General features: G+C 54.7%; 1 protein-coding gene across 1 annotated transcript; it reads left to right on the top strand.

Annotated features, from left to right (window-relative positions):
- Positions 1-1,579: 1,579 nt before the first annotated feature.
- LOC125438007 (free fatty acid receptor 2-like) lies at positions 1,580-2,638 on the top strand. The gene is given in 1 exon segment (XM_048506136.1): positions 1,580-2,638. A coding segment is annotated over 1 exon segment (1,059 nt).
- Positions 2,639-14,439: the final 11,801 nt, after the last annotated feature.

The following is a 14,439-nucleotide window of genomic DNA, read 5'->3' as shown; positions in this document are numbered from 1 at the left end:
ATTTTCTGGATTGGATCCACTCTCCCCACAACAGACATCTTGTAAGGTAGATGGGGTTGTGAGAGTTCTGAGAGAACCATGAGTACGCCACAATTTAATTTTGTGCTTTGAGTTAAGAGTTCTGAGAGAACTGTGACTGGCCCATGATTACATTTTCTGCTGTGGGTTATGGAATAGGAAATTTGGAGTGCTGTTCAAGACTTGGACTATTGCAGTTACTAACAAAGGAGGGGGACTTGTCTTCAATGTTTGCGCAAGCAAATTGGTAAACAAATGCTGGAAAATTTCTACCCACTCCAGTTTATTTCAGGTTTACTACAGAGGGGGAAAGAGGAGGCCGCATTTAGAATAGAGAAGGGTGACACTTACTAAAACTGAAAGGAGTCTGAAAGAAGTAATCCACAAATATCCTCATGGGCAAGGGGGAGGACTGATGGTGTTAGAGTTATTCTACACACTGTATTTTTTTTTTAAATTATGGTTTTGTGCTTTGGATTAAGAATTGGGAGCTTTGGTTTGCTGTTGAGACCTGGGCCTGATGCAGTTGCTACAACAAAATGTGTTTCCCATGCTTGCACAAGCAATTTTGAACTCAAAGACAAATGCTGGACAGCTCATATCCACCCCCAACTCACTGAAGGGGTGGAAAGGCCACACTTAGAATAGAGAAATTGGTTATCCTGTTATTAAAACGGAAAGTCGATCAGAGCAAAAAAAAAAAGGTAATCCGCAGCTGTCCACATGAGCAAGGCCTGTATTAAATAGGGGGAGGATTGATGTGGTTTCAGTGACTCATTCGCCGATGCTAGTTTTGGGTTCAGATTTAGCATATGTGCCCCTATTATGGGATATTCAGTATTTGTCATGGTGTTTGCTTGCTTATTTGAGGGCTCTGTTTAAGTGACCTCTAGTTAGCAGCTTTTGAATGAGAAGATCCTGAAGGACAGCTCGATTATAGGACACAACTTCCCTTGTAATGATGAGCTGCAGGAATGAATGGAGCATGTTCTATGTTGCCCTTAACTGGGGACAACTGGGTGTTCAACAGCCTCACCAGTATTCCTCATGAAATAGATACTCTAGAGAGCCAGCATAGTATAGTGGCCAAGAATAGATGAACTCCAATCTGGAGTAGCAGGTTTGATTTCCCACTCTCCCACAAGAAGCCTGCTGGGCGACCATGGGCAAGTTACAGTTCTCTCAGAACTCTCTCAGCCCCACCTACCTCAAAAGGTGTCTGTTGTGGGGAGAGGAAGAACCAGAGCTTGTAAGCTGCTTTCAGACTCCTCATGGCTGAGAAAAGTGGAGTATAAATCCAAATTCTTCTTCAACATAAAACAGCATTTTGTGTCACACCCATGGGTTCTGTGGTAGATAAGCTATTGGAAAATGTTTGAAAACATAGGGAATGGGGAAACCACCAAAGCTAGGCAATGTCTACTCAACCTTTGCTGAGTAATAAGGAAAAGAGCACAAGCGAATTTTCCACCTTGGCTTTTTCTGTAAGATGTAAGAAAGAAATCTCCTGACAGGTTTCAATGGCTATTGATCCCTTCTTTCCCTTGCAGAAGCAGAGAGGATGGCTTTGGAGACTGCTGTCCTGGCTGTCTTCATCTTCACTTTCCTAACTGGTGTTCCATCCAACCTCCTGGCCTTCTACACATTCCTGGCAAAACTGCGTCACAAGCCAACCCCAACAGATATCTTCTTGCTCAACTTGAGCATTTCTGATATCATCCTTCTGCTTTTTCTGCCTGTCAAGATGGTGGAGGCCTCTTCCCACATGACCTAGTCTCTCCCTCCTTCACTCTGCTCTCTCACCAGCTGCTCCTTCTATGGAAGCATGTACCTCAGCATCCTTTTCCTCGCATCAATCAGTGTGGATCGCTTCCTGGGCGTCGTCTATCCCATCAAATACAAAATGCATCGCAGACCTGTTTATGCTCTGGTGATCTGCGTCTGTTTCTGGATGCTGGTCTGCTCCCATTGCAGCATCATCTACATTTATAGATATGGAGGTTCGAATGAGAGCATTCCATATTCTCCTAATACCTCCCATTGCTATGATAACTTCTCCCTGCAACAGCTCCGTGTCATCTACTCTCTCCGATTGGAACTCTGCCTGTTCTTTTTCTGTTTCCCTTTCATTATCACCCTCTTCTGCTATGTGAAGGTCATCCACCTCCTGAGCTCCCTCTCCAATGTCAAACCCAGCAAGAAGCGACGGGCAGTGGGTCTAGCTGTGGCCACTTTGCTCAATTTCATCATCTGCTTTGCTCCGTACAATGTTTCCCACATGGTGGGCTTTATAAAGAACCAGAGTCCACCTTGGAGAATGGAAGCACTCCTCCTCAGCACACTTAATACCTGTGTTGATCCTGTCTTCTTCTTCTTCTCTTCCAAGGCCATCCAACAGACCATTAATGAGTGTTGGGGTGCCATGTTCCTCAGACTCCAAACTGTGGTCTTCTGCTCTAAACATCCTACAAATAATGATGGAGTAGATGCTGACCAGTTCTTTAGTTCAGGTCTTCAGAGTAGATATCAAGGAGCTGATGCCCAGACAAAAACTTTCTTGGACCAATACCACAGAAGACATGTGCAATCAGAGCTCAAGACATTCCCACAGCAAGCATAATGCACAGCACTATCAGAAAGTTTGCACCCTGGCTCTAGCACTGAATTGAAAGCAATGTCCACAACTATTCAAAATCCAGTGACTCAACTAAGTGCTCCCGCAAAAGAAATCTTGAATATGGTTCCTAACATTCAAAATTCATTTTTGTACAATAAATCAGAAATCTTTTCCTCAGATGGTTGTTGTGGGTTTTCCGGGTTGTGTGGCCGTGGTCTGGTAGCTCTTGTTCCTAACGTTTTGCCTGCATCTGTGGCTGGCATCTTCAGAAGTACATCCAAGAAGGATGTGAGGACACAGTGTGTAACAGACTTCCCTCTGTGATACATGAGGTTGGTCTGAGGGGAGGGGTGGAGGGAAAAAATCTCCACCTCCCATGCCTGCACCTGGGGTCCCACCCAACCTCCCAGGGGTCCTGCCCAACCTCCCATCCATCCCGCCCAACCTTCCAGGCGGTCCGCCCAATCTCCCAGGAGTACTGCAGAACCTCCCAGTCATCCAGCCCAAAAGCCCAGGAGTCCCGCCCAAACTTTCAGACATCCCGCCCAAACTTTCAGACATCCCGCCCAACCTCGCAGGGGTCCTGCCCAACGTCCCATCCATCCCGCCCAACCTTCCAGGCGGTCTGCCCAATCTTCCAGGAGTCCCGCCGAACCTCCCAGTCATCCAGCCCAAAAGCCCAGGAATCCCGCCCATACTTTCAGACATACCGCCCAACCTACCAGGCATCTTGCCCAAACTCCCAGGTGTCCGGAGAAACCTCCCAGGTGTACAGACAAAAGGTGTCTGGAGAAACCTCCCAGGTGTCCGGAGGAACCTCCCAGGTGTCTGGACAGACCCCCCAGGTGTCTGGACAGACCCCCAGGTGTCCGGACAGAGCCCCCCAGGTGTCCGGGAAAAAACCCAGGTGTCCGGACAGACCTCCCAGGTGTCCGGACAGACCTCCCAGGTGTCCGGACAGATCCCCCAGGTGTCCGGACAGACCCCCAGGTGTCCGGACAGACCCCCAGGTGTCCGGACAGACCCCCCAGGTGTCCGGACAGACCCCCCAGGTGTCCGGCCAGACCCCCAGGTGTCTGGACACACCCCAGGTGTCCGGACACACACCCCATGGGTCCGGACACCCCCCCCAGATGTCCGGACAAACCCCCAGGACCAGCCCCCCGGGTGTCCGGACAAACCCCCAGAGTGTCCGGACAAACCTCCCATGTGTCGGATAAACCTCCCAGGTGTCCGGACAAACCTCCCAGGTGTCCGGACAGACCTCCCAGTTGTTCGGACAGACCTCCCAGTTGTTCGGACAGACCACCTAGTTATCCAGACAGACCTCCCAGGTGTCCGGACTGACCTCCCAGGTGTTTGCACAAACCTCACAGGTGTTTGCACAAAAGGTTTCCGGACAAACCTCCCAGGTGTTCGGACAAAAGGTGTCCGGACAGACCTCCCAAAGGTCCGGAGAAACCTCCCAGGTGTCTGGACAAACCTCCCAGGTGTACAGAAAAAAGGTGTCCGGAGAAACCTCCCAGGTGTCCGGACTGACCCCCCAGGTGCCCGGACACCCCTCCCAGGTGTTCGGAAAAAACCCCCAGGTGTCCGGAAAAAACCCCGGACGAACACAGATCCCCCAGGTGTCCGCACACAAATCCCAGATGTCCGGACACACACCCCAGGTGTCCGGACAAATCCCCAGGACCAGGGGTAGGGAACCTGCGGCTCTCCAGATGTTCAGGAACTACAATTCCCATCAGCCCCTACCAGCATGGCCAATTGGCCATGCTGACAAACTGATGGGTGGACCCTGGTATCGAAAGCCCACTACCAAGCTAACCCCAGGTGTCCAGACAAACCCCCCAGGTGTCCGGACAAACCTCCCATGTGTCGGAGAAACCTCCCAGGTGTCCGGACAAACCTCCCAGGTGTCCGGACAAACCTCCCAGGTGTCCAGGCAACCCCCCTGGGTACCGGACACACCTCCCAGGTGTCCAGACACAACTCCCAGTTGTCTGGACAGACCCCCCAGGTGTCCGGACAGACCCCCCAGGTTTCCGGACACACCCCCAGGTGTCCGGGAAACCACCCAGAGTTCCGAACACCCCTCCCAGGTGTCCGGACAACCCCCCCAGGTGTCCGGACAGCCCCCCCAGGTGTTCGGACAAACCTCCCAGGTTTCCGGACAGACCTCCCTGTTTTCCAGACAGACCTCCCAGTTTTCCGGACAAATCTCCCAGGTGTCCAGACAGACGTCCCAGATGTCTGAACAGACCTCCCAGATTTCCGGACCAACCTCCCAGGTGTTCGCACAAAAGGTTTCCGGACAAACCTCCCAGGTGTTCGGACAAAAGGTGTCCGGAGAAACCTCCCAGGTGTCCGGAGAAACCTCCCAGGTGTCCGGAGAAACCTCCCAGGTGTCTGGAGAAATCTCCCAGGTGTAAGGGGAAAAGGTGTCTGGAGAAACCTCCCAGGTGTCCGGAGAAACCTCCCAGGTGTCCGGACAGACCGCACAGGTGTCCGGACAGACCTCCCAGGTGTCCGAACAAACCTCCCAGATGTCAGGACAAACCCCCCAGGTGTACGGACAAACCCTCCACGTGTCTGGACAGAAGGTGTCCGGACACACACACCAGGTGTCCGGACAAACCCCCAGGACCAACCCTCCAGGTGTCCGGACAAACCTCCCATATGTCGGCACAGACCCCCCAGGTTTCCAGACACCACCCTAGGTATCCGGACACCCCCAGGTGTCTGAACACCCCCCCAGGGTTCCAGACAGACCCCCCAGGTGTCCGGACAGTCCCCCCAGGTGTCCGGGCAACCCCCCAGTTGTCCGGACAAAAACCCCAGGTGTCCGGACAACCCCCCAGGGTACCGAACACACCTCCCAGGTGTCCGGACACCCCCAGGTGTCCAGACACCTCCCCCAGGTGTCCGGACACTCCCAGGTCCTAGGTTTGTCCGGACACTCCCAGGTGTCCGGACACCTCCCCCAGGTGTCCGGACAAACCTTCCAGTTTTCCGGACAAACCTACCAGTTTTCCGGACAGACCTTCCAGTTTTCCGGACAGACCTCTCAGTTGTCCGGACAGACCTCCCAGTTGTCCGGACAGACCTCCCAGGGGTCCGGACAGACCTCCCAGGTTTCCAGACAAACCTCCCAGGTGTTCGGACAAAAGGTGTCCGGAGAAACCTCCCAGGTGTCCAGACAACCCCCCAGGACAAACCCCCCTGGTGTCCGGAGAAACCTCCCAGGTGTCCAGACAAACTTCCCAGGTGTTGGAGAAACCTCCCAAGTGTCCGGACAAACCTCCCAGGTGTGTGGACACACCTCCCAGGTGTCCTCAGAAACTTCCCAGGTGTCCGGACAAACCTTCCAGGTGTGTGGACACACCTCCCAGGTACATCAGAGACTGACCCAGGTGTCTGTGGACAGACCTCCTCCCAGGTGTCCGGACTGACCCCCCAGGTGTACGGACCATGGACCCCAGGTGTCCGCACACACTTCCCTGGTGTCCGGACAGACCCCCCAGGTGTCCGGACAAACCCCCAGGACCAACCCTCCGGGTGTCGGGAAAACCCCCCCAGGTGTCCAGACAAACCTCCCATGTGTCGGCACAGACCCCCCAGGTTTCCGGACACCTCCCTAGGTGTGTCCTGAGATCACCCCAGGTGTATAGACACTTGGAGTTCAGGAACCAAAGACCCCAAATTAATCGAGACAGACCCCCAGAGTATCCCGGAACCAGACCCAGCCCGGGTTCCGGACAGACCCCCAGGTGTCCTCACAGACCCCCCAGGTGTCCGGACAGACCCCCAGGTGTCCGGACAGACCTCCCAGGTGTCCGGACAGACCTCCCAGGTGTCCGGACAGACCTCCCAGGTGTTCGGACAAAAGGTGTCCAAAGAAACCTCCCAGGTTTTCGGATAAACCTCCCAGGTGTCCGGACACCCCTCCCAGGTGTCCGCACACACACCCCAGGTGTCCGGACACACACCCAAGGTCAAACCCCCCAAGTGTCCAGACAACCCCCAGGACAAACCCCCTGGTGTCCAGAGAAACCTCCCAGGTGTCCGGACTAACTTCCCAGGTGTTGGAGAAACCTCCCAGGTGCCAGGACAAACCTCCCAAGTGTGGACACCCCTCCCAGGTGTCCTCAGAAACCTCCCAGGTGTCTGGACAGCCCCCCAGGTGTCCGGACAACTCCCCCAGGTGTCCGGAAAACCCCCCAGGGTTCCGCACACACACCCCAGGTGTCTGGACAAACCCTCCAGGTGTCCGGACAGACCCCCCAGGTGTACGGACAAACCCCTCAGTTGTCCGTACAACCCCCCAGGTGTCCGGACAAACATCCCAGGTGTCCAGACAAACCTCCCAGGTTTCCGGACAGACCTCCCAGTTGTCCAGGCAGACCTCCCAGTTGTCTGGACAGACCTCCCAGTTGTCCGGACAGACCTCCCAGGTTTCCAGACAGACCTCCCAGGTGTCTGAACAAACCTCCTACGTTTCCGGACAGACCTCCCAGGTGTCCGGACAGACCTCCCAGGTTTCCAGACAGACCCCCAGGTGTTCGGACAAAAGGTGTCCGGAGAAGCGTCCCAGGTGTCCGGAGAAACCTCCCAGGTGTCCGGACAAACCTCCCAGGTGAACGGACAGACCCCCAGGTGTCCGGACAGACCCCCCCAGGTGTCCGGATAGACCTCCCAGGTGTCCACACACACCTCCCCCCCAGGTGTCCAGACACACACCCAGGTGTCCGGACAACCCCCCAGGACAAACGCCCCAGGTGTCCGGACAACCCCCCCAGGTGTCCGGACAAACCTCCCAGCTGTTGGAGAAACCTCCCAGGTGTCCGGGCAAACCTCCCACGCGTCCGGAGAAACTTCCCAGGCGCCCCGCCCAACCTCCCAGGCGTCCCTCCCAACCTCCGTGGCGTCCCTCCCAACCTCCCAGCCATCCCGCCCAACCTTCCAGGAGTCCCGCCCAGTGGGAGATGGGCCCTATCCTTTTGGGGTCCCATAGAATTGGGGTCCCATAGAATTGAACCCCCTGAAGCAAAGTTCCCCAAATCGGATGGTGTCATCCAGAGACTCTCCTGAAGATATCCTGAAAGTTTCGTGACCGTACGTTCAGAAATGTGCACCTCACAGCCCTCTACCAGAAATTCACCATTGACAGCAATGCAGCTAAGTCACTGCAGAACAAAGAATCTTGGGCAAATTTCTGGGGTGCCTGCAGGGGGTGCATTTTTAGACATATCGGCACAAAATTATGAGGATATCATCAGGTGACTGTCCTGATGATACCCACCAAGTATTGGTCCTGATGATACCCACCAGTTTGGTTCAGAGGGGCCAATGGTATGGACCCTCAAAGGGGGTGCCCCTATCCCCCATTGTTTCCAATGAAAGCTAATAGGGGATGGGGGCTACACCTTTGAGAGTCCATAACTTTGGCTCCCATGAACCAAACTGGTGACACTAGCTTTAAAAAAAGTGTTTGTGTGTTGCACCGCTCACTCACTCCAGCAGGCTTCATGTGCAGGAGCGGTGAAACATGCAAACCGGAATTTTTAAAGATAGTGGCACCAAATTTCAGGGCATCATCAGGTGACTGTCCTGATGATTCCCACCAAGTTTGATGCAGTTTGGTTCGGGGGCCAAAGTTATGAATCCTCAAAGGGGGGGCTATTCCCCCATTGTTTCCACTGGGAGCTAAGGAGATGGTGGCTACCCTTTTGAGAGTCCATAACTTTGCCCCCCCTGAACCAAACTGCACAAAACTTGGGGGTGTCATCAGGGACAGAATCTCCCTGATGATTAACCCCTGAAGAGGATTTGGTGCTGACACCTTAAAAATGTTTGTCTCACTGCTCCTGGAGGTTCAACCACCAAGAAATTGCCAAAAAAATGGTTTTCCAGCTAGTGACACACAACTTTCAGGGTGTCTTTAAGACACTGTTCTGATCATGCACCCCAGGTTTGGTGCAGTTTGGTTCAGGGGGGCCCAAGTTATGGACCCTCAAAGATAGCCTCTTTTGGCTCCCATTGGAAACAATGGGTGATAATGGGCCACCTGTTTGGGGGTCAATAACTTGGTGCCAATACTTTTAAAAATGCGGCCCCTGCAGGCGCCCCAGGAATTCCCCAATTGAAAGCAATTGAAAAAATTCAATGCAAACCACAGCATCTTGGGCAAATTCCTGGGGTGCCTGCAGGGGGTGCATTTTTAAAGGTATTGGCATGAACATTTCAGGGTATCTTCAGAATACTGTCCTGATCATGCACCCCAAGTTTGGTGCAGTTTGGTTCAGGGGAGCCCAAGTTATGGACCCTCAAAGATAGCCCCTATCTTCCATTGGCTCCCATTGGAAACAATGGGTGATATGGGCCACCTGTTAGGGGATCCATAAGTTGGGCCCCCTGAACCAAACTGCACCAAACTTGGGGTGCGTGATCAGGACAGTATTCTGAAGATACCCTGACATTTTCATGTTGATACCTTTAAAAATGCACCCCCTGCAGGCCAAAACATAAAAAAACTGCAAAAAAATAAAAACGCATCCGAGAATCTCGGATGTCACTGCAAATTTGGGTGTATCCGAGCCTGGCAGGCTCAGATATGGGGGGATCCAACCCCATACACCCAAACTGGACCCAAATCCAAACCAGGGCCGAATTTTTTTCCATTTGCCAACCCTAATTTTGTAATTCTCTCTGCAGGTTATATCTGGAGAGGCAGTCCCATGGGTACGCAGGCCCCAGACCATTTAGGGCATTAAAGCACTAAACCAAAACCTTGAATTTGATTTGGTACTCCAGGAGAAGTCACTGCAGCTGACAGAGGTCTAGGTGGATACTTCACCATGGCACTGCCACATTTTGAACCAGCTGGAGTTTCTGTATTGACCCAAAACTTTTACAGAGGCCCACACCACTTCCAAGTGAAAACTGGAACGTTGCTGTACTTCAGTAAGAAAAGCTGTTTGATTCTACTTCTTAGGGCCAACTAAACAAAAAAAAAAAAACGGTGTTCAAGCTTTCAAGTGACTTTCCATCTAGTTGAATATTTAAAAACAAAAAGGGGCGGGAAGGAAGGCAGGTGGAGATTTCAGGCCTCTTTGTAGTTGCTCTCTGAATTAGAATGGTCAGCAGGTGTGTGTTAATAAAAGAGCCCCCAGCTGGATCTAGTATCTGGTTACTCTTGTGGCCTTCTGGTTAACAGCAGCATTTCACGGAGAGAGAACATGATGGGGCCAGAAGTAGTCAAAGGTTGGTGCATTTGTTTGTTTGTTTGATGCAAATTAGGTTTGCCTGGTCTCCCCTGGCCACTGATGGGGGGGGGGGGTAGGTATCAACAGAGTTTAAAGCAGAGTCACTCTGGTAAGTTGAGAATGTCTATAGTCTTCTTGCACTCACTGCAGCCTTCTACCACACTTGGAAAAGAATACTCTCCACACAAGATATTCTTTCCATAGGAAGGTTTTACTTTAGCAGTTGCAAGGTTACACAAGTCTCACCTCCAGCTATCAAGGCGGACCCTGCGACTGGGAGGAGTGGGCAAGGGGGGGAGGGACGAAGGGATGCGGGAGACCCGCACAGATCCACGGGAGGTCTGTGGCAGCAGTGAGACAGGTCTGCGACAAGACTGTCCTGTCAGTTGGAGGGCCTACCAATGTCCACAACAGGGGCAGGTGCGGGATGGGCGCCAGGGCAAGGGGTCGCCTGGAGGGACAGGGAGATCCGGGACCTGCTGGACCTTTGGGGGGAGGCAGAGGTCCAGCAGGCGCTGGGCAGGGGCAGGCACAACATTGATGTCTTTGACAGAGCGGCCCAGCGAATGAGGGCCCAGGGCCACCAGCGCATGGCCATCGAATGCTGAAGCAAAACAAAAGCCATGAGGCTTGTGCATGTGCTCCAGCACAATAGAGGGACAGGGAATGAGAGAGCCGCCTGCCCCTACTAGGAGGAGCTGGAGCGCATACTTGGGGTGGCCCAACAGCTGGCCCCTTGGTACAGCAGGACACTTCCCAGCCAGCGCCATTAGCTGCCAGGCCACCCCAGACATCATGTAGCCCCTTAGAGTCAGGTGAGGGGGGAGAGGGCCCCCCAATATCCCGCACATCCCCCGAGCGACCAGCGAAGTATGACCAGCCACCCCCACCATCCAGTCTCCTGACCGTGGGAGCCTGAGATGTGTACATTCCCCGTCACCAGTGCTCCCCCGCATCGCAGCTGTGGATGCAGATAAACGCAGGGCTGTGCGAGGGACCAGTGAGGTCAAGCCATGGCATGGCCAAAGGGCCAGGAGCAAAGGCCTCATTCATGGTTTGGGCCTCCCGGCTGGCCAGCCCTGGCCCATAGCTGCCACCCCACAGAACCCTCTGCAGACCATTGTCATTCTCCACTGCAGATGTGACAGTGACACAGGAGACGGACCTGGACACAACCCAAGTTGAGCAGGGAGCCCTGCCAGTCACCAGTAAGTGCAGGCCGCCCCCCCCACCCCACTGTCCTGGCATGGGGCAACTGGCTGGCGTCCTGGCGTGGGGCAATGGAGGCAAGGGGGCCACAGCCGGGAGACACCAGGGAGACGCTCCCATGTGTGCACGTAGCTACCCAGAACATTTTCTCTTGCAGGGACCTCATCCAATGCGGAGGCTCCCAGCCAGGAGGGGGAGGAAGAGGAGGGAGATCCCAGTGAGGGCACCTCCAGTGAGCCACCACAGACAGGTAGGATGGGACCCTCTGGCAGCCTGGCCTGCCAGACATGGGACAGGTCACCCAGGCCATGGGCTGGAGGGGGTGTAGGCAAACAGGCATGGCATTTGCGTCCCACAGGTCATCCCACTGGTCGTCCAGAACGCTTGCCACCACCACTTGCCACCGAGAGCCGCCTAGTGCAAAGCCGGCGGAGGCTCCGATGGGTGTCCCTCCTATCTGATCTGGGACGCCAGCTGCTGGACCAGCGTACCGCAGAAGCCGATGCCCAGAGGGCGGCCCAGGAAGCTAAGCTGGCATGGCAGGAGAGCACCCTGGAAGAATTCCGCCTGCGACGGGAGGCCTACGTGGCTATGTCAGCCCGTACCCACGACCTCATGGCAGAGACTACAGCCATCCTCAGGGGCCTGCTGGAGCTCATCCCCTGCCTCCCCCCTGGGATGCCCCCACCACAGGTGGCTCCCCCACCCCCTGCTTCCCCCAGGATACCCCCACCACAGGTGGCCACACCACTGGAAGGCCCCCAGGAGGCACCCCAAGATGAGGGTCCCAGTGGCCGCCCCCCCAGGCCAAGCGCGCCCGCAGCACCCTGGCAGCACCTCTACCACCTAAGAATGGAAACCCCAGTGGGAGGGGTGGCCCCCGGGGCAGGCAGCCCAAGAGGCGCCCTGATCGCCTGGTCCTCTAGGGCCAGGGGCAGGTGCCATGAGCCCCAGGGGGGTGCAGGGCCTGACAAGGCGGGTAGTGTGGGTGTGCACGCGCGCGTGTGCCAGCCCATTAAACTATGGAACCCAAACCTGGCCCTGTGTCCTGTGATGTCTCAGGCCACCTGTGGCCACTGGGTGTCTCAACCGTGGGAGCTGGCCATTGGCTGGTAGCGTGAATAGGCAGGTCAGGTAGTGGGATAGGGCAGTGTGGGGTCCCTCCTGGAAGGATGAAGGACAACGGTGGGTTACAATAACAGAGCAACATTTATTAAGGGAATGGGGGAACAGACAACAGGTGGAACCCCAGACCCACTTCACCAACCCCTCCAACAAGACAACACCCCCAACAACACCCCTCATAAGACAGCAACTTGAAACCCCAACGCCCCATCCCTACCAACCCACTCAGTCCCCTGGCGGTGGGCGGACCCGGCTCAGGGTGACCCCACAGAGCTGCCAGCCCCCCCCCCCCAGTGCTCAGGATAAACACTGGGCTGGCAGGGGCTGTGCAGGTGGTGCCCTACATGCTTGGTGGCCGAGGGCTGGCAGCCACCGTGCTGGCGTCCACTTCAGAGAGACCATGGAGGGGACTTTTGATGGTGGCCAAGCTGCCCCAGTAGTGCGGGCTCCCGGCCTCAGCAGAGCTGAGGACGACGAGGGGACCAGTGGCTTGTCCCTTCACTGCTGCCCCATGGCAACCTGGCACGCTGCGGGCCCACCCTCCACAGTCCGCAGCCAATGGTCCATGTCTCTGACCTGCCTCTCCAGCTGTGAGAGGTGATGGTCCTGGAGAGTCACTGGAAGAGAAGAGCGGGGAGGTCACCCAGCTGTGAGGAGGCCCAGGGGAGTGGAGACCTACCAGCCCCGCCCATGTCCGCTTACTTACAGAGATGCAGGCACTGGTCCAGGAATGCCACAGGTGGAGTGTGCTGGTTCACATGGTTGCCGAGGGGGTTCACCTGATGGAGGTGGCCACGGGGGGAGATTGGGTGGGGACCTGGGGAGGGTGGAGCAGCCAGATGCGGCAGGTGCCATGGTGCTGCACTGACGCAGCCCCCCCCAAATGGCGTACCCATGACAGGGGCAGCCTCGTCCTCCATCCCCAACTTCTTGGCCTCTTCCTCCTAGGCCATGCTTACCGTAGGTGCGCGGTTGTCCCCTGGCTCCGGTGGTGCCTCCTCCTCCTGGCCACCAGTCGGCCATTGGCATGCCCTTGCCCCTACAGGGACACAATGACACGCACCATCACAGTTACAATGTGGGGGAGTGGGCAGGTGGCTGTCCAGGGGTGTGTGGGGCCACATCGGTCAGGTTGGCCAGGGCACAGGCGAACACTCACCTTCTGGGTGGTGGGCAGTCCAGCGCAGCTGCCCGGCCAGATGCCGCAGTTGGCACCATGGATCAGCCAATACGCTACCTGTCTACAGAAGGCCCACCCATGCGAACACTCCATGGCTGCAGCGCTGCCAATAACACCGACAGCACAACAGTACAATTGGCTGTGCAGAAACAGCCTTTGAGTCTCCTTACAGGACAGAAAGGTGGGGTATAAAGACAATGTTAAAACCCTTTTAAGACTACTAAATCATACTAAAGGGGAACATTCCAAGTAGACTGCTTTTTTAGTGGCTCTGATCTTGTTGGCTGCCAGTGTGAACAGGCCCATCCTATAGGATACAAAAGAGTCAGTGTCTGGAAGCAGAAAGTTTAGTTTATCAAACTCAGAATAAAACTGTATCATAATTAAGGTCCTGGAAAGAAATGTAGACCTCAGTTCAAGAAGAAGAGGAGTTTGGATTTATATCCCCCCTTTCTCTCCTGGAAGGAGACTCAAAGGGGCTTACAAACTCCTTGCCCTTCCCCTCTCACAACAAACACCCTGTGAGGTGGGTGGGGCTGAGAGAGCTCTGAAGAACTATGACTAGCCCAAGGTCACCCAGCTGGTGTGTGTGGGAGTGCACAGGCTAATCTGAATTCCCCAGATAAGCCTCCACAGCTCAGGCGGCAGAGCGGGGAATCAAACCCGGTTCCTCCAGATTAGAATGCACCTGCTCTTAACCACTACGCCACTGCTCCATACAGAGGGCAATGTAAAACATAATGGGAACAATCTTCCACTGCTCTTTCACACAGAAATGCTCTGGTTTTTGAGAGTAGCATCCAGCTAAATAGTCCGTTGCCATTGTTTGGAAACATCAGTGCCTTTCTGATGTTATGTTGTAAAATATCCACCAGATAAACTCTGAGATTATCTTTTTTAGATTATTCCATACCAGGGAGAGATCTTAGATTGTATAATTATGCTCTTTATCAATTAAGGTATTACCCTTGAAGACCCATACAGGTTAGAGTTTTTTTCTGACCCATGCATTAAATTATCTGAAA

The sequence above is a fragment of the Sphaerodactylus townsendi genome, linkage group LG01 (genome assembly GCF_021028975.2).
Source record: "Sphaerodactylus townsendi isolate TG3544 linkage group LG01, MPM_Stown_v2.3, whole genome shotgun sequence".
Lineage (NCBI taxonomy): Eukaryota > Metazoa > Chordata > Lepidosauria > Squamata > Sphaerodactylidae > Sphaerodactylus > Sphaerodactylus townsendi.
The sequence above is the reverse complement of the archived record's forward strand: the minus strand, read 5'-3'. Positions and strand labels throughout refer to the sequence as shown.